Here is a 19466-nt window from a genome sequence, read left to right as displayed (position 1 = left end):
TCGAGTCCAATAGATGGGTCGTTTTTTGTACAGTGTGTGCAGGAGGGTTTCCTGAAACAATATGTTGACAGGCCAACAAGAGGCGAGGCCACGTTGGATTTGGTTTTGGGTAATGAACCAGGCCAGGTGTTGGATTTGGAGGTAGGAGAGCACTTTGGGGACAGTGACCACAATTCGGTGATGTTTACGTTAATGATGGAAAGGGATAAGTATACACCGCAGGGCAAGAGTTATAGCTGGGGGAAGGGCAATTATGATGCCATTAGACGTGACTTGGGGGGGATAAGGTGGAGAAGTAGGCTGCAAGTGTTGGGCACACTGGATAAGTGGGGCTTGTTCAAGGATCAGCTACTGCGTGTTCTTGATAAGTATGTACCGGTCAGGCAGGGAGGAAGGCGTCGAGTGAGGGAACCGTGGTTTACCAAGGAAGTGGAATCTCTTGTTAAGAGGAAGAAGGAGGCCTATGTGAAGATGAGGTGTGAAGTTTCGGTTGGGGCGATGGATAGTTACAAGGTAGCGAGGAAAGATCTAAAGAGAGAGCTAAGACGAGCAAGGAGGGGACATGAGAATTATTTGGCAGGAAGGATCAAGGAAAACCCAAAAGCTTTCTATAGGTATGTCAGGAATAAGCGAATGACTAGGGAAAGAGTAGGACCAGTCAAGGACAGGGATGGGAAATTGTGTGTGGAGTCTGAAGAGATAGGCGAGATACTAAATGAATATTTTTCGTCAGTATTCACTCAGGAAAAAGATAATGTTGTGGAGGAGAATGCTGAGCCCCAGGCTAATAGAATAGATGGCATTGAGGTACGTAGGGAAGAGGTGTTGGCAATTCTGGACAGGCTGAAAATAGATAAGTCCCCGGGACCTGATGGGATTTATCCTAGGATTCTCTGGGAGGCCAGGGAAGAGATTGCTGGACCTTTGGCTTTGATTTTTATGTCATCATTGGCTACAGGAATAGTGCCAGAGGACTGGAGGACAGCAAATGTGGTCCCTTTGTTCAAAAAGGGGAGCAGAGACAACCCCGGCAACTATAGACCGGTGAGCCTCACGTCTGTAGTGGGTAAAGTCTTGGAGGGGATTATAAGAGACAAGATTTATAATCATCTAGATAGGAATAATATGATCAGGGATAGTCAGCATAGCTTTGTGAAGGGTAGGTCATGCCTCACAAACCTTATTGAGTTCTTTGAGAAGGTGACTGAACAGGTAGATGAGGGTAGAGCAGTTGATGTGGTGTATATGGATTTCAGCAAAGCGTTTGATAAGGTTCCCCACGGTAGGCTATTGCAGAAAATACGGAGGCTGGGGATTGAGGGTGATTTAGAGATGTGGATCAGAAATTGGCTAGCTGAAAGAAGACAGAGGGTGGTGGTTGATGGGAAATGTTCAGAATGGAGTACAGTCACAAGTGGAGTACCACAAGGATCTGTTCTGGGGCCGTTGCTGTTTGTCATTTTTATCAATGACCTAGAGGAAGGCGCAGAAGGGTGGGTGAGTAAATTTGCAGACGATACTAAAGTCGGTGGTGTTGTCGATAGTGTGGAAGGATGTAGCAGGTTACAGAGGGATATAGATAAGCTGCAGAGCTGGGCTGAGAGTTGGCAAATGGAGTTTAATGTAGAGAAGTGTGAGGTGATTCACTTTGGAAGGAATAACAGGTATGCGGAATATTTGGCTAATGGTAAAGTTCTTGAAAGTGTGGATGAGCAGAGGGATCTAGGTGTCCATGTACATAGATCCCTGAAAGTTGCCACCCAGGTTGATAGGGTTGTGAAGAAGGCCTATGGAGTGTTGGCCTTTATTGGTAGAGGGATTGAGTTCCGGAGTCGGGAGGTCATGTTGCAGCTGTACAGAACTCTGGTACGGCCGCATTTGGAGTATTGCGTACAGTTCTGGTCACCGCATTATAGGAAGGACGTGGAGGCTTTGGAGCGGGTGCAGAGGAGATTTACCAGGATGTTGCCTGGTATGGAGGGAAAATCTTATGAGGAAAGGCTGATGGACTTGAGGTTGTTTTCGTTGGAGAGAAGAAGGTTAAGAGGAGACTTAATAGAGGCATACAAAATGATCAGGGGGTTGGATAGGGTGGACAGTGAGAGCCTTCTCCCGCTGATGGAAATGGCTGGCACGAGGGGACATAACTTTAAACTGAGGGGTAATAGATATAGGACAGAGGTCAGAGGTAGGTTCTTTACGCAAAGAGTAGTGAGGCCGTGGAATGCCCTACCTGCTACAGTAGTGAACTCGCCAACATTGAGGGCATTTAAAAGTTTATTGGATAAACATATGGATGATAATGGTATAGTGTAGGTTAGATGGCTTTTGTTTCGGTGCAACATCGTGGGCCGAAGGGCCTGTACTGCGCTGTATTGTTCTATGTTCGATGTAACTAAATAAGTACTTTGCGTCAGTCTTCACAGTAGAAGACATGAGTCATATCCCAACAATTCAGGAGAGTCAGGGGGCAGAGTTGAATATGGTAGCCATCACAAAGGAGAAAGTGCTAGAGAAACGAAGAGGTCTAAAAATTGATAAATCTCCGGGCCCAGATGGGCTACATCCTAGAGTTCTAAAGGAGATAGCTGAAGAAATAGTGGAGGCGTTAGTTATGATCATTCAAAAGTCACTGGAGTCAAGGAAAGTCCCAGAGGATTGGAAAATTGCTGTTGTAACCCCCCTGTTCAAGAAGGGAACAAGAAAAAAGATGGAAAATTATAGGCCAATTAGCCTAACCTCGGTTGTTGTCAAGGTTATAGAATCCATCGTTAAGGATGAGATTTCTAAATTCTTGGAAGTGCAGGGTCGGATTAGGACAAGTCAGCATGGATTTAGTAAGGGGAGGTTGTGCCTGACAAACCTGTTAGAGCTCTTTGAAGAGATAACAAATAGGTTAGACCAAGGAGAGCCAATGGATGTTATCTATCTTGACTTCCAAAAGGCCTTTGATAAGGTGCCTCACGGGAGGCTGCTGAGTAAAATAAGGGCCCATGGTATTCGAGGCAAGGTACTAACATGGATTGACGATTGGCTGTCAGGCAGAAGGCAGAGAGTTGGGATAAAAGGTTCTTTTTCGGAATGGCAACCGGTGACGAATGGTGTCCCGCAGGGTTCAGTGTTGGGGCCACAGCTGTTTTCTTTATATATTAACGATCTAGATGACGGGACTGGGGGCATTCTGGCTCAGTTTGCCGATGATACAAAGATAGGTGGAGGGGCAGGTAGTATTGAGGAGGTGGGGAGGCTGCAGAAAAATGTATACCGTTTAGGAGAGTGGTCCAAGAAATGGCTGATGAAATTCAACGTGGGCAAGTGCGAGGTCTTGCACTTTGGAAAAAAGAATAGAGGCATGGACTATTTTCTAAACGGTGACAAAGTTCATAATACTGAAGTGCAAAGGGACTTCGGAGTCCAGGATTCTCTAAAGGTAAACTTGCAGGTTGAGTCCATAATTAAGAAAGCAAATGCAATGTTGTCATTTATCTCAAGAGGTTTGGAATATAAAAACAGGGATGTACTTCTGAAGCTTTATAAAGCACTAGTTAGGCCCCATTTAGAATACGGTGAGCAATTTTGGGGCCCACACCTCAGGAAGGACATATTGGCACTGGAGCGGGTCCAGCGGAGATTCACACGGATGATCCCAGGAATGGTAGGCCTGACATACGATGAACGTCTGAAGATCCTGGGATTATATTCATTGGAGTTTAGGAGGTTGAGGGGAGATCTAATAGAAACTTACAAGATAATGAATGGCTTAGATAAGGTGGACGTAGGGAAGTTGTTTCCATTCGCAGGGGAGACTAGGACCCGGGGGCACAGCCTTAGAATAAAAGGGAGTCACTTTAGAACAGAGATGAGGAGAAATTTCTTCAGCCAGAGTGGTGGGTCTATGGAATTCATTGCCACCGAGGGCGGTGGAGGCCGGGACGTTGAGTGTCTTTAAGACAGAAGTTGATAAATTCTTGATTTCTCAAGGAATTAAGGGCTATGGAGAGAGAGCGGGTAAATGGGAGTTGAAATCAGCCATGATTGAATGGTGGAGTGGACTCGATGAGCCAAATGGCCTTACTTCCGCTCCTATGTCTTATGGTATAACTCAAAGATATGCAGGGTAGGTGGATTGGCCACTCTAAATTGTCCCAGTACAGCAGCAATACAAGTGGCAATAAAATGACATCTCATGCACTTACCCTCCATCAATTTACTGGAAGGTGAGCACATTTTGAAAGGAATAACAAATTAAAAACTGCCTGCAGTGTTCTTGCAGGAATTATGAAGAATCTTATTTCTTTCAAGACGTTCTCGTCATTTAGTCATGACTGTTTAACCAACAGCATTTTGTGCTTTTATTATTAAGGACAACCATCATTATGATATAACTTCTGCTATTCCAGTCTGATAAACTTTCTGCTTTTCGGACACATGTAACAATGAAAATCGCTAGCGAGAGAATGGTAAAATACTGGAGGCTAGGTGCTTAATTCAATTGATGTCTGCTACTTCAGTTGACCTACAAGAAGCTCATGAGGGGCAAGAGAATTGAATATAGATTCAGAAAACGCTTCCGAACATCATAAATCAAATAACATTCTCGTTGGAAATCTTGGTGGTTAAAATTTCACCCGTGCTTGCCAGAATGTGTTTTTTTCCTCTATTAAAGTGAATAGAAAGAAAATTGTGGACAGAAGTCCCATTTCCCACTCCAAACACCATAGGAAATATCAACTTCAATATCAATTTTTAAATTTGTCAATTAATGCATTATACCTTTCGTTATTTTATTACTTGTTCATTCTCTTCAAAATCAAGTCATCAATGATAACTCCTACAAATTGATTTAACATTTCAGCTCATAAAGCCACACTGAAGTATGTCCCAGTTGTCCACAAATTATAAATCTATATTTGTGGCTGTGTAGAATAAGTACCTCTGGCCTTGGTTGCTGTAGTTGTTATCATACGAGTCATAACCTTGATCTTCATAGGTTGTTCCATAGCCATCACCATATGCCTAAAGTTTCAAAGGAGAGTAGTGACTATACAGTATACAAAGGTTATACTCAAACATATTTTCAAAAAAAAAGAAAGGCTTTATTAATAGGCATTCAATTATTCCGTTAAATCCAAACAGAACTGTAAATTACACTTTTGGAACTGGTCGGGTACTAAAATTAAACGATGGAGGAAAATATGTTTGTCTAACTTTCTTCCTTTCGCTCCCAACAGTGTGAAGTAATCCTGACAAATTGCTCCATGAGCATTGGCAACCCTACAATGCCTTGCCTTTGGTCGTGTCAGTTTCTGATAGTTCGCATGCTATCAGAACAGAGCCTTTATTTCTGTGTACACATGCCAATAATAATCATTGGACAGTGATAATAAATGGGAGCACAGAGTTACCTTCCCCTCCTCCTCAATTGCACTGTCTCAGATCAACAATTTGGTACATTGTGGTCTATATGGTTCATGACACATTTATTCATGACCTCATCCACACAGTCAAATGTCAAAAATCTACATTAAAATAAGCATGAATATTCAGTTTAAATCTTATTCATTGTTTTGAGCTAAGTCCAAATCTGAGATAATTAAATAATGTTTCCACCATCTATATAATATAACAAGTTTACTTGAACAAATCCATTGCAACAGTTTCAATCCAAACGCAAAGCAAATTCCATTTGTTCATACAAAGGCAGACTTGAAGGTCACACATTAGGTGACTGCAACAGCTAAAGAGAAATCCTCAGGCATTTTAGACAGACAAGTGTGGAGTGTTCCTATTTATAAGAAACACAGCAGGTTGCTTTTTCTGTACTGTGGCGACATATTAGCAAAGGCTCTATGCAATTTTCTGAAGTTTAATGCCACAGCTGGAAACAATAGTTTCTGCTCCTAAAAAGATATTTAGTTACAAAAGTTACCAAGATATAATGGGGGTGATTCTCTGTCCGAGTTGTGCTTGGCACACATCCCATACCAGCACGGGAGCCTCTAGACTGGGTTCGCGGCAGTTGCCAACCAGTGAGATATGCTCTCAGCCTGCTGCAGGCGTAATCTGGTTCACGTCAAGAACCAGGTTAGCATATGTAAATGAGCATTTAAATATGCTGCGTCTGTTTGAAGCCAGATTCTCCGGCTCCTAGTATTCTACGCCCCACTGGCGCAGTGAGAGGTCGATGAGAATCACTACTCGCCTCTACCACCAGACTGGACAGGATTACTACGCGGGGGCGGGGGATTGGAGCCATCCAGCAGTCGAGAGGTCATGGAAGGGCAATGCCAGATTGGTATTGCCAAGGGGGTGGTGAGGTGGAGAGGAGCTGACATCTGGAAACTCCATAGTGAGATGTCACTCACGTGGCCGGAGGGGCTGATGCCAGCAATCCTTGCAGGTGGTGGCGGTGGAAAAGAGGAGTTTGACGCAGATGAGCATGGAGGTGGGGGAGGAAAGAGACTGAAGCTGGATGCCGGCAATGTTGGGGGGGCCTTGACTTCCATTTAAAGATCGGTCACCCTTTATAAATGGCACTCTGATTTCTGTGAAGCTGGGCTTGCCCCCCTTGTTTAGGCCCTGTCCCCTCAGTGCCAGTGCAAAACTCAGTCCCCTTCAAAATATTTTCAGTGTGGGTGAATTGCAATCTGGATCGTGCCGATCCACTCGGTGGGAATCGCATCTAGCTTCTTGCCGGAGACGAGCTTGCCCTTGTTTAGGCCCCATCCCCCCTCAGTGCTGGTGCAAAACTCGGTCACCTTCAAAAAATATTTAAAGTGTGGGTAGGTTGCGATTTGGATCGCGTCGATCCACCCGGTGGGAATCACATCTAGTTTCCTGCTGGAGACCACACTTGAGAAATCTTTTGGCAGAATTCCACCCAATGGCAAACAAAATCAACTGGGGTATAAATCAGAAAAAACTAAAAACAAAAGTAGGCCAAAAATCGATAATAGATAAAAGAGGCTGCAAATGATAAATCTGGAATATTAAAGTAAAAAATTACAATAGAATAGCATAGAAACTGCACGCAACCTTCACATTTTCCACACCATTTGATATTTCACATGGTTTCTCACAGGGATTTTCTTTTTATCTAGAATCTTTCTGCATGTGGACCTCGCTATTAATGGTGCTCAGGGGTTACTGGGATAGATGGTACTCGGCATATTATCCATAGACTACTGCTACCTGTGGACCAGGTCCTTTTACTTCAGAAATGAAATTGGAAGTATGGCAAAACATAGGTATTACAGTTTCAAAAAGGTAAATTAGAACCAGAAATTTGCAACAACTATTTTATTGAACTTTGTTGAGACATACTTCTATCTCTTGCTATTAGGGCGGCACGGTGGCACAGTGGTTAGCAATGCTGCCTCACAGCGCGAGGGACCCAGTTTCAATTCCGGCCTCGGGTAACTATCTGTGTGCACTTTCTCCCCATGTCTGCATGGTTTTCTTCTGGGTGTTCCGGTTTCCTCAGTCTAAAGATGTGCAGGTTAGGTGGACTGACCATGATAAATTTCCCCTTAGTATCCAAAAGGTGAGTGGGGTTACTGGGATAGGGTGGGGCCTGGGCCTGGGTAGGGTGCTCTTTCCGAGGGGCGGTGCAGACCCGATGGCCTGAATAGCCTCCTTCTGCACTGTAGGGATTCTATTCCGACTATTCTGTTAGTTTTATTACCATATTATTCTTAGGATCATAATGAATGAAAACTGTTTGTGCCGGGTACAGAGGTTTCCTTGGGCCTCTCAGTTACCCAAGGGTTAAAGTTACTGTCAAGTATAATTGAAAAGAAATTGTAATACAAAGCACTACTTCCATCAAGTTCTCTTTTGGGAGTAGAGAGCCAGCAATAGGAAGAACATACTAATAGTTCTTTTAACTACCATGATGCAATTACCGATCAGACAGATCTCTGAAAATACCTCAGAGTGATGATAGATCTAGCTTGTACATCATCCAATGTGATAACATTTATACTGACCTGAGTATATCCTGATGAATACTTAATGTTCTGCTAAAGTTCCTCCTGATCACCATTAAGTCCTTTAGTCCTCACCTATGATCTTTCACTGTATTGCTCTGTTGTCCTAATCATTCAGGGAGGTGGTGGCTTCGTGGTATTGTCACTGGACTAGTAATCTAGAGACCCAGAGTACTGCTTTGGGGTCTCAGGTTTAAATTCCACCACTGCACATGGTCAAATTTGAATTCAATAGAAATCTGGAAATAAAAGTCGAATGATGACCATGAAACCATTGTTGATTGTCGTAAAAACCCATCTGGTTCACTAATGTCTTTTAGGGAAGGAAATCCTATATATGACTCCAGAACCACAGCAATGTGGTTGACTCTTAACTACCCCTCAAGAGCAATTAGGGATGGGCAATAAATGCTGGCACAGCCTGCGATGCCCATGTCCCATGAACAAATAAAAAAAATAAATGTTGCAGCTAACATTAATCCACTATGGTTTCAGAAACATGACAAATGAGGAAGACAACGATGACCACTGATGGATACTTTAAAAGTTAGTTCATCTTTTGGAAGTACAGAACTTAAGTATTGCTGAAAAGAGACATGCTATCAAAGTTTTTTGTTTTGCGCACAGTTCAGAAGAATATTATGTTGTATAATAAAATATAATGCACCCTTTATTCTTACCAACAGTCCCGATGAGTGCGAGATGATTTAATGTTTCAAATCTACCACAGAATACACCGGTCAGAATTCTCTGTCCGTTGGGACATTCTTTCCCGGCTGGCAGCGCATCCCCACCCGTGAGCTTCCTGGTAGTGTAGGGTAGTTTCGATGGGAAATCCCATTGACAAGGAGCAGGAAGAAAGAATACCGCCGCCACGAACAGTACACAGCTGAGAAACACGCGGCTGGGGGACCGGAGAATCCCATCTGCTGCCTTCGACAGACACGTTTTCAAAATCTGCTCTGATTTCTTGAGCGGTGCGACACGCATTCAACAAAAAGCAACGGAGGGGAACAAAGACGGCAGACGACAGACCGCGAGACTCTGGAGAGTGCGGTTAAAGGTGCGATTGCGGAGGGACCGGAGCCTTTACTCCCGGCCCAATGGTCTACGGCCCAATTAGTGGATTCCTTAATTCAGAGACAGAGGATGGAAACCTCCGAAGACCTAGTAAGGGCTATTGACCCGATAAAAGCAGCAGTGGAGAGGGTCGAGCAGCCGTTGGGAGTCTCATGGCGATTCACTCCAAAAAATGGAGGAATCTGTTGCCGAACACGTGAACGGGTAGGCTGTAATGGAAGCAGAGCTTTCCCTGATTGCCTGCAGTTTTAAAAAGGTATGTGATAGAGCGGACGAGCTGGAGAACTGAGAGTGGCAGCTCAATATCCGGATAGTGGGTTTCCAGGAGAGGCTGGAAGGTTCACAACCTTTGGAGTGTGTGGCACAGATACTGTCGAAGATGGTAGGTGAGGAGGGTTTTAATCATCCCCCAGAGGTGGATCGCGCACACAGGGCACTGAGAAAGAAACCGAAGGCGGGTGAACAACCAAGGTGGTGCGTCGGCATTGATTCCTGGACAAGGAAATAATCCTGAGGTGGACCAGGCAGGGGAAAAAAAATGGGTGGGGAGCGTAATCAGAATATACCCCGATTGGGTTGCGGATCTGGCTAAATGCCGTGACGGTTTTAATAAAGTCAAGGCAGTTCTCCACAAGGTGAGAGATTTGATATGCTGTATCTGACTCGCTTGTGGATCACCTTCCGTAAAAAGGAATACTTCTTGGACACCCTGGAGGAGGGGGATAAGTTTCTTCGAGACCAAGGGATTGGGAACTTGTAAATATATTAAACTGTTAAAATGTTCTTGTCCGGAGTTGTTGGGGGCTCTATTATTAGTTTGATTGCTGTGTATTCGAATACTATTACTAAATTCCTCTGTCCATCGCTCGCTTCTCGGTTTTCTTCTTCGTTCTTTTGAGGCGGGACTGGTGCTCATGAGCTGGGGGAGGGTTATCTGCTTACTCGGTACTTTCCTTTTTATTTGTCTGGTATCAGGTATAGGTGTTTTGGCGGGTTCAGGGTAGTTGTGGGCTTCGCGCAGGCGCCACCATGCTGATGTGAAAACCAGTAAACGGAAAAGATGTGGCGAGAGTAGGGTTTTATATGTTTCTTTCTTTTGGTTTAACTGGAGGGTGGGAAGGAATGGGATAGCTGACAGCCTGAGTTTTATTAAGGTGCTACGATCGGGGAATCGATGGCAGTGGAAGCTTGAGGACCTGGGGGATTTGGCTCAATTCGATTGGTAACTTGGAATGTTCGATGCCCGAATGGCCCTGTTAAAAGGTTGTGCATATTTGCTCATCTGAAGAGCCTGGGGGTGGATTTGATTTTTCTCCAGGAGACTCATTTGAAGGTGGCAGACCAGACAAGACTGAGAAGAGGATGTGTTGGCTAGGTGTATCATTCTGGTCTGGATATGAAGGAGAGAGGGGTGGCCGCAGTAATAAGTAGAAGGGTACCTTTTTCAATGAACAGGTTAATTGCAGACCGCGTGGTAGATGTGTGTTGGTAAGTGGGCGGTTGGAGGGCTCCCCAATGGTACTGTGCAATATGTATACCCCAAATTGGGACGATGCGGACTTTATTCTGTCCCCTATTCTGTCCTGGATCCCGATCCTAGATTTGCACAGAGACTCTGGAGAGTGCGGTTAAAGGTCATCTTGGGGGGGGATTTTAATACAGTCTCGGACCCGGAGTTAGACCGATCAAGCCCTAGGTGTGGGAGAACGTCGGCGATGGCTGGGGAGCTGTTGAAATTCATGCAGCTCATGGGGGGCGTAGGTCCGTGGCGCTTTGGGAGGCCTAAGGCGAGGGAGTTTTCCATTTTTTCCACATGTTCACGATGTTATTTCCGAATAGATTTTTTTGTTTTGGACAAGTTGCTGATTCCTAGAGTACTGGGGGACACTCCTCACTGGGTAGACCTGCGGGCGAAAAATCCATCCGCTTCTAGACTCCAGTGGAGTTTAGACATTGGTCTTCTTGCGGATAAGGGATTATGTGAGAGATTGGAAGTGTCATTCATAATTATACAGATCAGAATGACACTGATGAGGTCTCCGCCGGGATGTTATGGGAGGCACTGAAGGCTGTGGTTCGGGGAGAACTTATTTTGCTCCGGGCACATAAGGGTGGAGCGAGAAGTGCAATCGAGATTGGTGGAGACGATCTTAGCGATTGATCGCAGATTCCTGGAATCACAGGTTGAAGTACTGTTGAGGAAGCGTCAGAGGTTCCAGATGGAGTTTAATTTGGTCACCTCCGAGGAGGCGATGAGACAGCTGTGCAGAGCCAGGGGTACTTGTACAAACAGAGGTAGAAGTCTGGTAGGATGCTCGCTCATCAACGAAGGAAGCAGACGGCTGCTAGTGTTATAGGTAGATTTAGGGGCGAGGGGGATTCATAAAATCTTTGCATCTTTCTTAGCACTGGGACTATGGCGCTGAGGACCCGGGTTTGAATCCAGGCCCTGGGTCACTGTCCCTGTGGAGTTTGCACTTTCTCCCAGTGTCTGTGTGGGTTTTTACCCCACAACCCAAAGATGTGCAGGTTAGGTGGGTTGGCCATGCTAAATTGCCCCTTAATTGGAAAAGAAAATAATTGGGGACTCTAAATTTATGTTAAAAAAAACTTTGCATCCTTCTATCGAAGGCTATACCAATCGGAACCGCCACTCGCGGACGAACTGAGAAGTAGATTCCTAGATGGACTGGAGTTTCCGACGGTGGGTCAGGTTAGGGCGCAAGAATTGGAGATTCCGGTAGGTCTGCAGGAGTTGCTGGAATGTGTGAATTTGATGCAGTCAGGGAAGGCTCCAGGACCAGACGGATTCCCAGTCGAATTTCAGAACCGTTTTGGTACACTGCTGGGTCACTTGATGTACAGATGTACAATGAGGCGCTGGAGAGGGCCTCGCTCCCCCCTACGGTGTTGCAGGCTTCCATCGGCCTTATCCAAAAAAAAGGCCAAGGATCTTAAGCAATGAGAATCTTACCGTCCCATTTCCCTTCTGAATGTTGATGCAAAGCTTCTGGTCAAGATCTTGGCCACCCGCATTGAGGGTTGTGTGCCGGAAGTGGTTGGAGACGATCAAACTGGCTTTCTAACAGGTAAAGTGTTGGCAACCAATATACAAAGGTTGCTTGGTGTAATCATAATGCCCGCTGGAGGAAATGATATGGAGGTTGTGCTGCCAACGGTTGCTGAGAAGGCATTCGACCGAGTGGAATGGGCATACATATTTGACTTTTTGGAGTGATTTGGGTTCGGACAGGGATTTGTGGACAGGGTTAAATTGTTGTATACAGCCCCGAAGGCAAGCATCTCCACTAACGGGGTTAGTTCGGAGTACTTTACTCTGGAGTGTGGGACGAGGGAGGGGTGTCCACTCTCTCCTTTGCTATTCGCCCTTTTGATCGAATCTTTGACAATGGCTCTTCGGATATCTGGAGAGTGGAGAGTATCAAGAGGGTTGGGGGGGGGGGGGTGAATTGGAACATCGGCTTTCCTTGTATGCGGATGACCTCCTACTGTATGTTAATCCCTTGGAGTCTATTGATAAGATCCTGAGATTTTCGAATGAATTCAGCTCCTTCTCAGGATACAAACTTAATACGGGAAAGATGTTCTTTGTCTGGGACAGTTCAGACTATTAAGATGGTGATCCTGCCGAGGTTCCTTTTTGCATTTCAGAACCTCACAAGCTTTCTGCTTTCAGAAAGATTTCAGAAGAGATTTACCAGAATGTTGCCTGGTATGGAGGGCATTAGCTATGAGGAGCGGTTGAATAAACTTGGTTTGTTCTCACTGGAACGAAGGAGGTTGAGGGGAGACCTGATAGAGGTCTACAAAAGTATGAGGGGCATAGACAGAGTGGATAGTCAGAGGCTTTTCCCCAGGGTAGAGGGGTCAATTACTAGGGGGCACAGGTTTAAGGTGAGAGGGGCAAGGTTTAGAGTAGATGTACGAGGCAAGTTTTTTACGCAGAGGGTAGTGGGTGCCTGGAACTCGCTACCGGAGGAGGTAGTGGAAGCAGGGACGATAGGGGCATCTTGACAAATATATGAATAGGATGGGAATAGAAGGATACGGACCCAGGAAGTGTAGAAGATTGTAGTTTAGTCGGGCAGCATGGTCGGCACGGGCTTGGAGGGCCGAAGGGCCTGTTCCTGTGCTGTACATTTCTTTGTTCTTTGTATTAATAGACTTGCCTTGGGCTTCGTGTCGGCAGGGGGGATTCCACGTATTAAAAGAGTTTGTCTGGAGAGGAGTAGATGAGAGGGTGGCCTGGCCCTTCCCAATTTTTAATGTTACTATTGGGCTGCGAATATTGTTACTGTCCGAAGATGGTTGTTGGACCAGGGGTCGGTATGGTGTAGAGTGGAGGAGGTCTCATCTAGGGGTACTTCCTTAAGGGCATTGGTTTCGGCTCCCCTTCCTTTTTCGCTGGGTATGTATTCATCAATCGAGTGGTGGTTTCCACATTGAGGGTTTGGAACCAGTGCCGGTTACATTTTGGTTTGGAGGGCATGTAGAGGAAGGCTCCAATTAGTGGTAACCATAGAATCATTCCAGCGAGCTTAGATGCCAGGTTTAAGGAATGGGACCACTTGGGGTTCCACTGGTTTGAGGACCTGTTCTTGGGTGGGAGGTTTGTGGATCTAACTGAGGCCTATCAAATGCCCAGTGGTAATGAGTTTAGGTACCTCCAGATAAGGGCTTTTCTTCCCAATGTAAGAGTTGAGTTTCTTCCCAATGTAACCACCTATGGGTCTACAGGGCAGGCTCCTTTGGATGATGAGATGGGGAGGGGGGATAATATCTCCAATGCGTATGCTGAGTTGGCCAGTTGGGAGGAAGTCTCAATGGTGTTGATGCGGCAGAAATGGGAGGAGGAGTTGAGAGGTGCGGGGCTGGATTTGGGAGGAAGCGATGCGTAGAGGTAATGCATCCTTGTCATGTGCTAGGCTCAGTCTTATACAGCTTAAGGTTGTGCACAGAGCACATATGACACTGGCTAGGCTGAATCGTTTCTTCTCGGAAGTGGTTGATCAATGTACACAATGTGCCGGATCCCCTGCGAACCATGTTCACATGTTCTGGTCCTTCCAAAATTAGTGGGGTTTTGGAAGGGTATTACAGATGTACGGCCTCGAGTGGTGGGGGTAGTGGTCACGCCTTCTCCATGAGTAGCTATCTTTGGTGTGTCTTAGGATGCTGGTGTCATGGTGGGAAAGGGGGCCGACGTTGTGGCTTTCGCCTCCCTACTGGCACGAAGGAGAATTTTGATTAATTGGCGGGCTGCAGAACTTCCAAACACTGGGTCATGGGTAAGGGACCTTGCTGAGTTCCTTCATTTGGAGAGAAGTTCGCCATTAGAGGTTCGAATGAAGGGCTCTCCATGAGGTGGAAGTTGTTTATCGACTTTTTCCAAGAACTACTAGACCATCAGTGAGGGGGGAGGGGGAACAGTAGTAGTTTTGTTGACTGTTAAGGGGGCGGGGGTATTTATTTTGTTTTTACTAAGAAATAAAATGTTTACTCTTTTTTTTGTTAGGCATTGGCGTCATATTTGTATATGGGGCTCCTGTTGTATTGTGCTGTTATAGGGTTATATCTATTGTTAATATGTTATGCGGTGTTTATTGTTTAATGTTATGGATTGTTCCTGATTTGTATTCTCTATATGCTTTGGATATGCCTTCAGTAAATTATCTTTCTTAAAAAAAAAAAGCTACCCCAACTCCCTATGGGGATGCATCACGCAAGTGCACCAGTAAACACGACAACATTGACCTGGCTAAATGTCTCTTTTTGTGGTGAGTTCCAGACCTAGCTCTGGTGTTTCTTTAATAATGTATGTAGTGGAGCTAACATTATTGATAAGTTTGGGAAGAACTGCCGATAATAATTAAGCATCCCAGAAAGGAGTTGAGTTCGGAGGTATTCCTAGGGGCCAGTGCTTCCTTGATTGCTTTCCACCTTGTCCTCCATGGGGTGCAACATCTGTGCAACCACCTGTAACCCAAGTGAGCCGCATCATTAACCTGGAAGGTGCACCTCTCTCTCTTGAGGTGCACTCCTGCTTCCTGGAATCTCCTTAATACTTCTTCCAAATTCAACAAGTGTTCTTCTGTAGGCCGTTACTAATACGTCATCCAAGTACACAACGACACCCAGCAAGCCTTGCAGTAAGCTCTCCAGTGTTCTTTGGAATATAGCACGCGCTGATGAAGCTCCAAAAGGCAAGCATGTGTATTGGTGCAAAGCCTTTGCAGCATCATCTAGCTCCAGCTGCTGGTAGACACGACTCATCTCTAACTTAGTGAACGTTTAATCTCCAACCAATTTCGCATATAGATCTTCGATTTTGGGTAGGGGTACTTGTCCAGCTTCATGGCCTGGTTCACCATCAGCTTGTAATCCTCCCAGATGTGAATGGTTTTATCCGGTTTCATTTCTGGCACAATGGGTGCTGCCCATTCTGCAAATAACACTGATTGAATGATGCCAAGGCCTTCCAGCTTTTTCAACTCTCGACCTTCTCCAATAACAGATAGGGCACAGGTATGGCCCTGAAAACTCTTGGGGTGGTACTTAGGTTCACAGAAATTCTCACATTGACTCCTTTTATTTTTCTCGGTTCTTGCAGGAAAACATCTTGGTACTTGCTGATGATCTTGAGCAGGCCCCCTTCTTTCCTGCTAAATATCTCTGGCCAATTTAATTTGATCTCCTGGAGCCAGTAACGCTCCATTAAGCTTGGTGTCTGACCAGTCACCACAGCTAAGGGCAGCTGAGCGGATTACTGTCAATAGTTCACACGGGTCATTGTTATGCCCATTATCTCCCCAGTGTCTGTTGTCAGCCTGGTCCCAGTGTTGCTCAACCTCGGAGCGGACTCCTTCTTGGAAGGTCCCGGTCGGCCTGCTTCCCACCACGGTGGCCGAGGCCCCAGTGTACATTTCCACCCCTAAGATCCTTCCATTTACCACTAACTCCACTGTGATTGGGGTCATTTTGCCCACTTTTACATTATTGAGAAAGACGCAACTTTCTGGTCTGCCTCAGGACAGATTTCCATACGGTGCGCTGATGCTGTACTGTTCGATCTATTAGTGCTGGCAGGTTCTGCTTATACTTGCACTTAGGTCTCAAAAGTCCTTTTTTCCCGCACCTGAAGCATTCAGCTTCCCTAAATCTGCATACGTCTGGGGGGTGTCTTCCCCCACATCTGTAATGCTCTGGGCCCATCCTAAGGGGCTGTTTAGCACAGGGCTAAATCGCTGGCTTTGAAAGCAGACCAAGGCAGGCCAGCAGCACGGTTCAATTCCCAGAACAGGCGCCGGAATGTGGCAACTAGGGGCTTTTCACAGTAACTTCATTTGAAGCCTACTTGTGACAATAAGCGATTTTCATTTCATTTCAAGGTGTGGGTTCCCCGTTCCCATATTCATTTCCTTGCTTGGACCAGCTTCACTCCTGGCTTGCAGTTTCCTGCCCTAACTGGTGGATTGTGCTGCTCAGAACGCTTTGGAATTCCTGTGTCATTCTCCACGCTATTCATGTCTAAAGCAGTTTCCAGCACCTTTTTAACAGCTACTTCAGATTCTGCCAAAACCTTCTTTTTCATGGCTTAATTTTTATCGTCACTTATTAAACAATCCTGCAGCATCTCATTTAACATGGTCTCAAAATCACAATGCTTTGCAATTTTCTTGAGCCTCACCACAAAGGCTGCAATCATCTCCCCTGCAGTTCTCCCAGTTGGCTTAAACTTGTAATTCTGTAAAATTACTGGTGCTTGGGGTGATAGTGTCCTTTGACTAAATCTATGACCTCTGCAAATGTTTTGGTATTGGGGCGTAAGCTTCAAATCAGATTGTAATTCAGTGCTTCACATGCAATTGATAAAATTACTCTCTGCTTCTCATCACCCTCTATTTGATTTGCATGGAAAGATAATTTTAAGCATTCCACATACTATACCTAATCCTCTGCAGTAGGATCAAACGGTTCTAGTTTCTCGAAAAGAGGCATTCCAAGTGGACTTGTTCTGCAACTCTTGCAATCAGACTTTTTCAATGAATCTTTGCAATCTGAATCGCTGTACTTTTCTTCGTCACCACAATGTAATAACTTTAATAATTGGTTCCACCAGTTAACTTAAGTATCAATGATTTATTGCAACTATTTACAGAGTGCTTTAAAACAGTCTTTCCATGCTCAACTCTAGGACCCAACTGCTGGGACAAGTCCCAACATTATCATAGAATTTACAGTGCAGAAGGAGGCCATTCGGCCCATCGAGTCTGCCTATTCTGGCACATCTTTGGACTGTGGGAGGAAACCGGAGCACCCGGAGGAAACCCACACACACACTGGGAAGATGTGCAGACAGTGACCCAAGCCGGAATCGAACCTGGGACCCTGGAGCTGTGAAGCAATTGTGCTATCCACAATGCTACCGTGCTGCCCTGTGAACATGTGAATTCCAACCTCCTGTCCCTGATTGGGCGAGCGTCACATGAACCCTTCCCCAAGAGAACATCCCTTAAAAGGGGTTTGTTCCTTAACAGGTCTATCTACTACAGCTGGTTAAACACCCGTCTTAATTTTTGGAGACATGTTAATAGTTAATAATACCGAGTTATTATTTAACTAAGTCTTTCAATGTTAAAGAGAGGAGAAGGGAAATAACTCTTAAATGGGAATTTTTATAAACTGTTCACTGCAATGTGTTAAGCTTGAAAAACAGCTCTCATAGTCTCAAGTACTGTAACTAGTAATCAGCCAGTCATGCACGATGATCCTCCAGTTAATCATCACCTTGCCATAATCAGAATAGGTCCATTGCCAAAGATGAGGCCCATGTAATAAGTCTGACAAGTGTAGTTTTGGATTTAATAAGTGGGAGCTGTAATTTCCATTCTTAACTTGTGGAAAGCGCAGAAGAAGTACAGAAGAAAAGACAACAGTGTCAAAAAAGACAGTGGGCTGAATTCTCCACGATTTGGATTCTCCATTTTGCGGGCAGCCCGGGGGTTTCCCCAACGGCGTGGGGCTGCCCCACAATGGGAAACCCCATTGACCAGCCGGCAAAACGGAGAATCCCAACGGCATGCCTCACCAGAACTCTGGTGTGGCAGGACGCAGAAACCCGCCCAGTTGGTTTGTAAATTCTGCATTAGAAAAGCCAGAATTTAGTTTGGAACTAGCAATGTTTGAAACAGGAATTGGTGAAATTAGCATTAATGAAAATATGAATTTTACATGAATGAAATCTATCTTGCTGTGATGGACAGCGAGAAGGGTTGCTTGATCTTCTGAAAGCCTAAAAGAAAATGTAGCTTTTGGGGTTAAAGTAATGAAATGTAATTTAATAATGGAGCTATTTGCACAATATGGTCGACTCTCAACTACCCTGTGAAATGGCTTAGCAAGCCACTCAGTTCAGGAGCAACAAATGCAGGCTTGCCAGTGACATTCACATTCAGTGAATGGATTAAAAAATATACATCATGTTAGAGATGGTCATTGCCTGACATGTGTGATGCAATCTTATTGAATGGTGAAGCAGATTCATAGAGCCATATGGCCAATTCCCACTCCTGTTCTTAGGAATATTACTTGTACTAATCAGTCCGAGTTTTACTATTGTCCAGGTCGTTTGGAATATGGGCATTTTCTCAACAATTTGTGTAAGACACTAGTTAAGCCTCACCTGGAGTCCTCTGTCCAGTTCCGGTAGCCATACGTGAAGGATATGAGGACATTGCAGAGAGTACAGAGGACAGTCACAAGAATGATTCCAGGGACAAAGAATTATAGCTATCTAGAGGATAAATGTCAGAGGTTGCGACTGTTTTCCTTGGATAAAAGAAGGCACAGACACTTGATAGAGATATTCAAGACCTTGAGGGGTATGGACAAGGTAAATGGTGAGAGACTGCTCCCACTCAAGACAGCATCCAGAACTAAAGGGTATAGATTTAAAATAGTCAGATAAAAGGAGTAAAAGTGAAGAGAGGAAACATTTTGGTTGGAGTCTAGAAAAGACTTATTGAGAAGGTGGTGGAGGCAGGTTTGATCAAGGTATTCTGAAGGGAATTGGATTGCTGTCTGAAAATTAACCATATGCAAGGTTATAGGGAAGTGGGACTGGGTAGAAAGTTCTTTCAGTGAGCCAATACAGAATCAATGGGCCATATGTGAATTGTAATTGTCAACAAACACTTCTAATGTTAACTGCAATTAGGTGCTGCCCTGAGGAACTCGAGCAGCAATATTCTGGAGCTCAAATATGGTGGCCTCCAACATAGACATCTTCCTTTCTGCTCCGGACCACCACCAAATCTCCACCATGAGTAAGTTTTGCCCCTGACACCAATGATTTCAGTTTTATACTGCCTTGATGTG

At 45.0% G+C, this 19466-nt stretch overlaps 1 protein-coding gene across 9 annotated transcripts in view; it reads right to left on the bottom strand.

Moving 5' to 3' along the window:
- The window catches only part of LOC140385765 (KH domain-containing, RNA-binding, signal transduction-associated protein 3-like), a 260916-nt gene that overhangs the window by 91580 nt on the left and 149870 nt on the right, over positions 1 to 19466 (bottom strand). For all 9 annotated transcript variants that reach the window (XR_011933463.1, XM_072468259.1, XM_072468258.1 and 6 more), the window contains one exon: positions 4934 to 5016. Coding sequence is in view for 8 of the 9 variants with exons in the window: in XM_072468259.1 (XP_072324360.1) it covers positions 4934 to 5016 (83 nt within the window). In the remaining variant the exon portion in view is untranslated. The remainder of the gene's footprint in view (positions 1 to 4933; positions 5017 to 19466) is intronic.

Source organism: Scyliorhinus torazame, chromosome 11 (assembly GCF_047496885.1).
Source record: "Scyliorhinus torazame isolate Kashiwa2021f chromosome 11, sScyTor2.1, whole genome shotgun sequence".
Classification (NCBI taxonomy): domain Eukaryota; kingdom Metazoa; phylum Chordata; class Chondrichthyes; order Carcharhiniformes; family Scyliorhinidae; genus Scyliorhinus; species Scyliorhinus torazame.
This window is presented reverse-complemented; position numbering and strand designations above follow the sequence as displayed.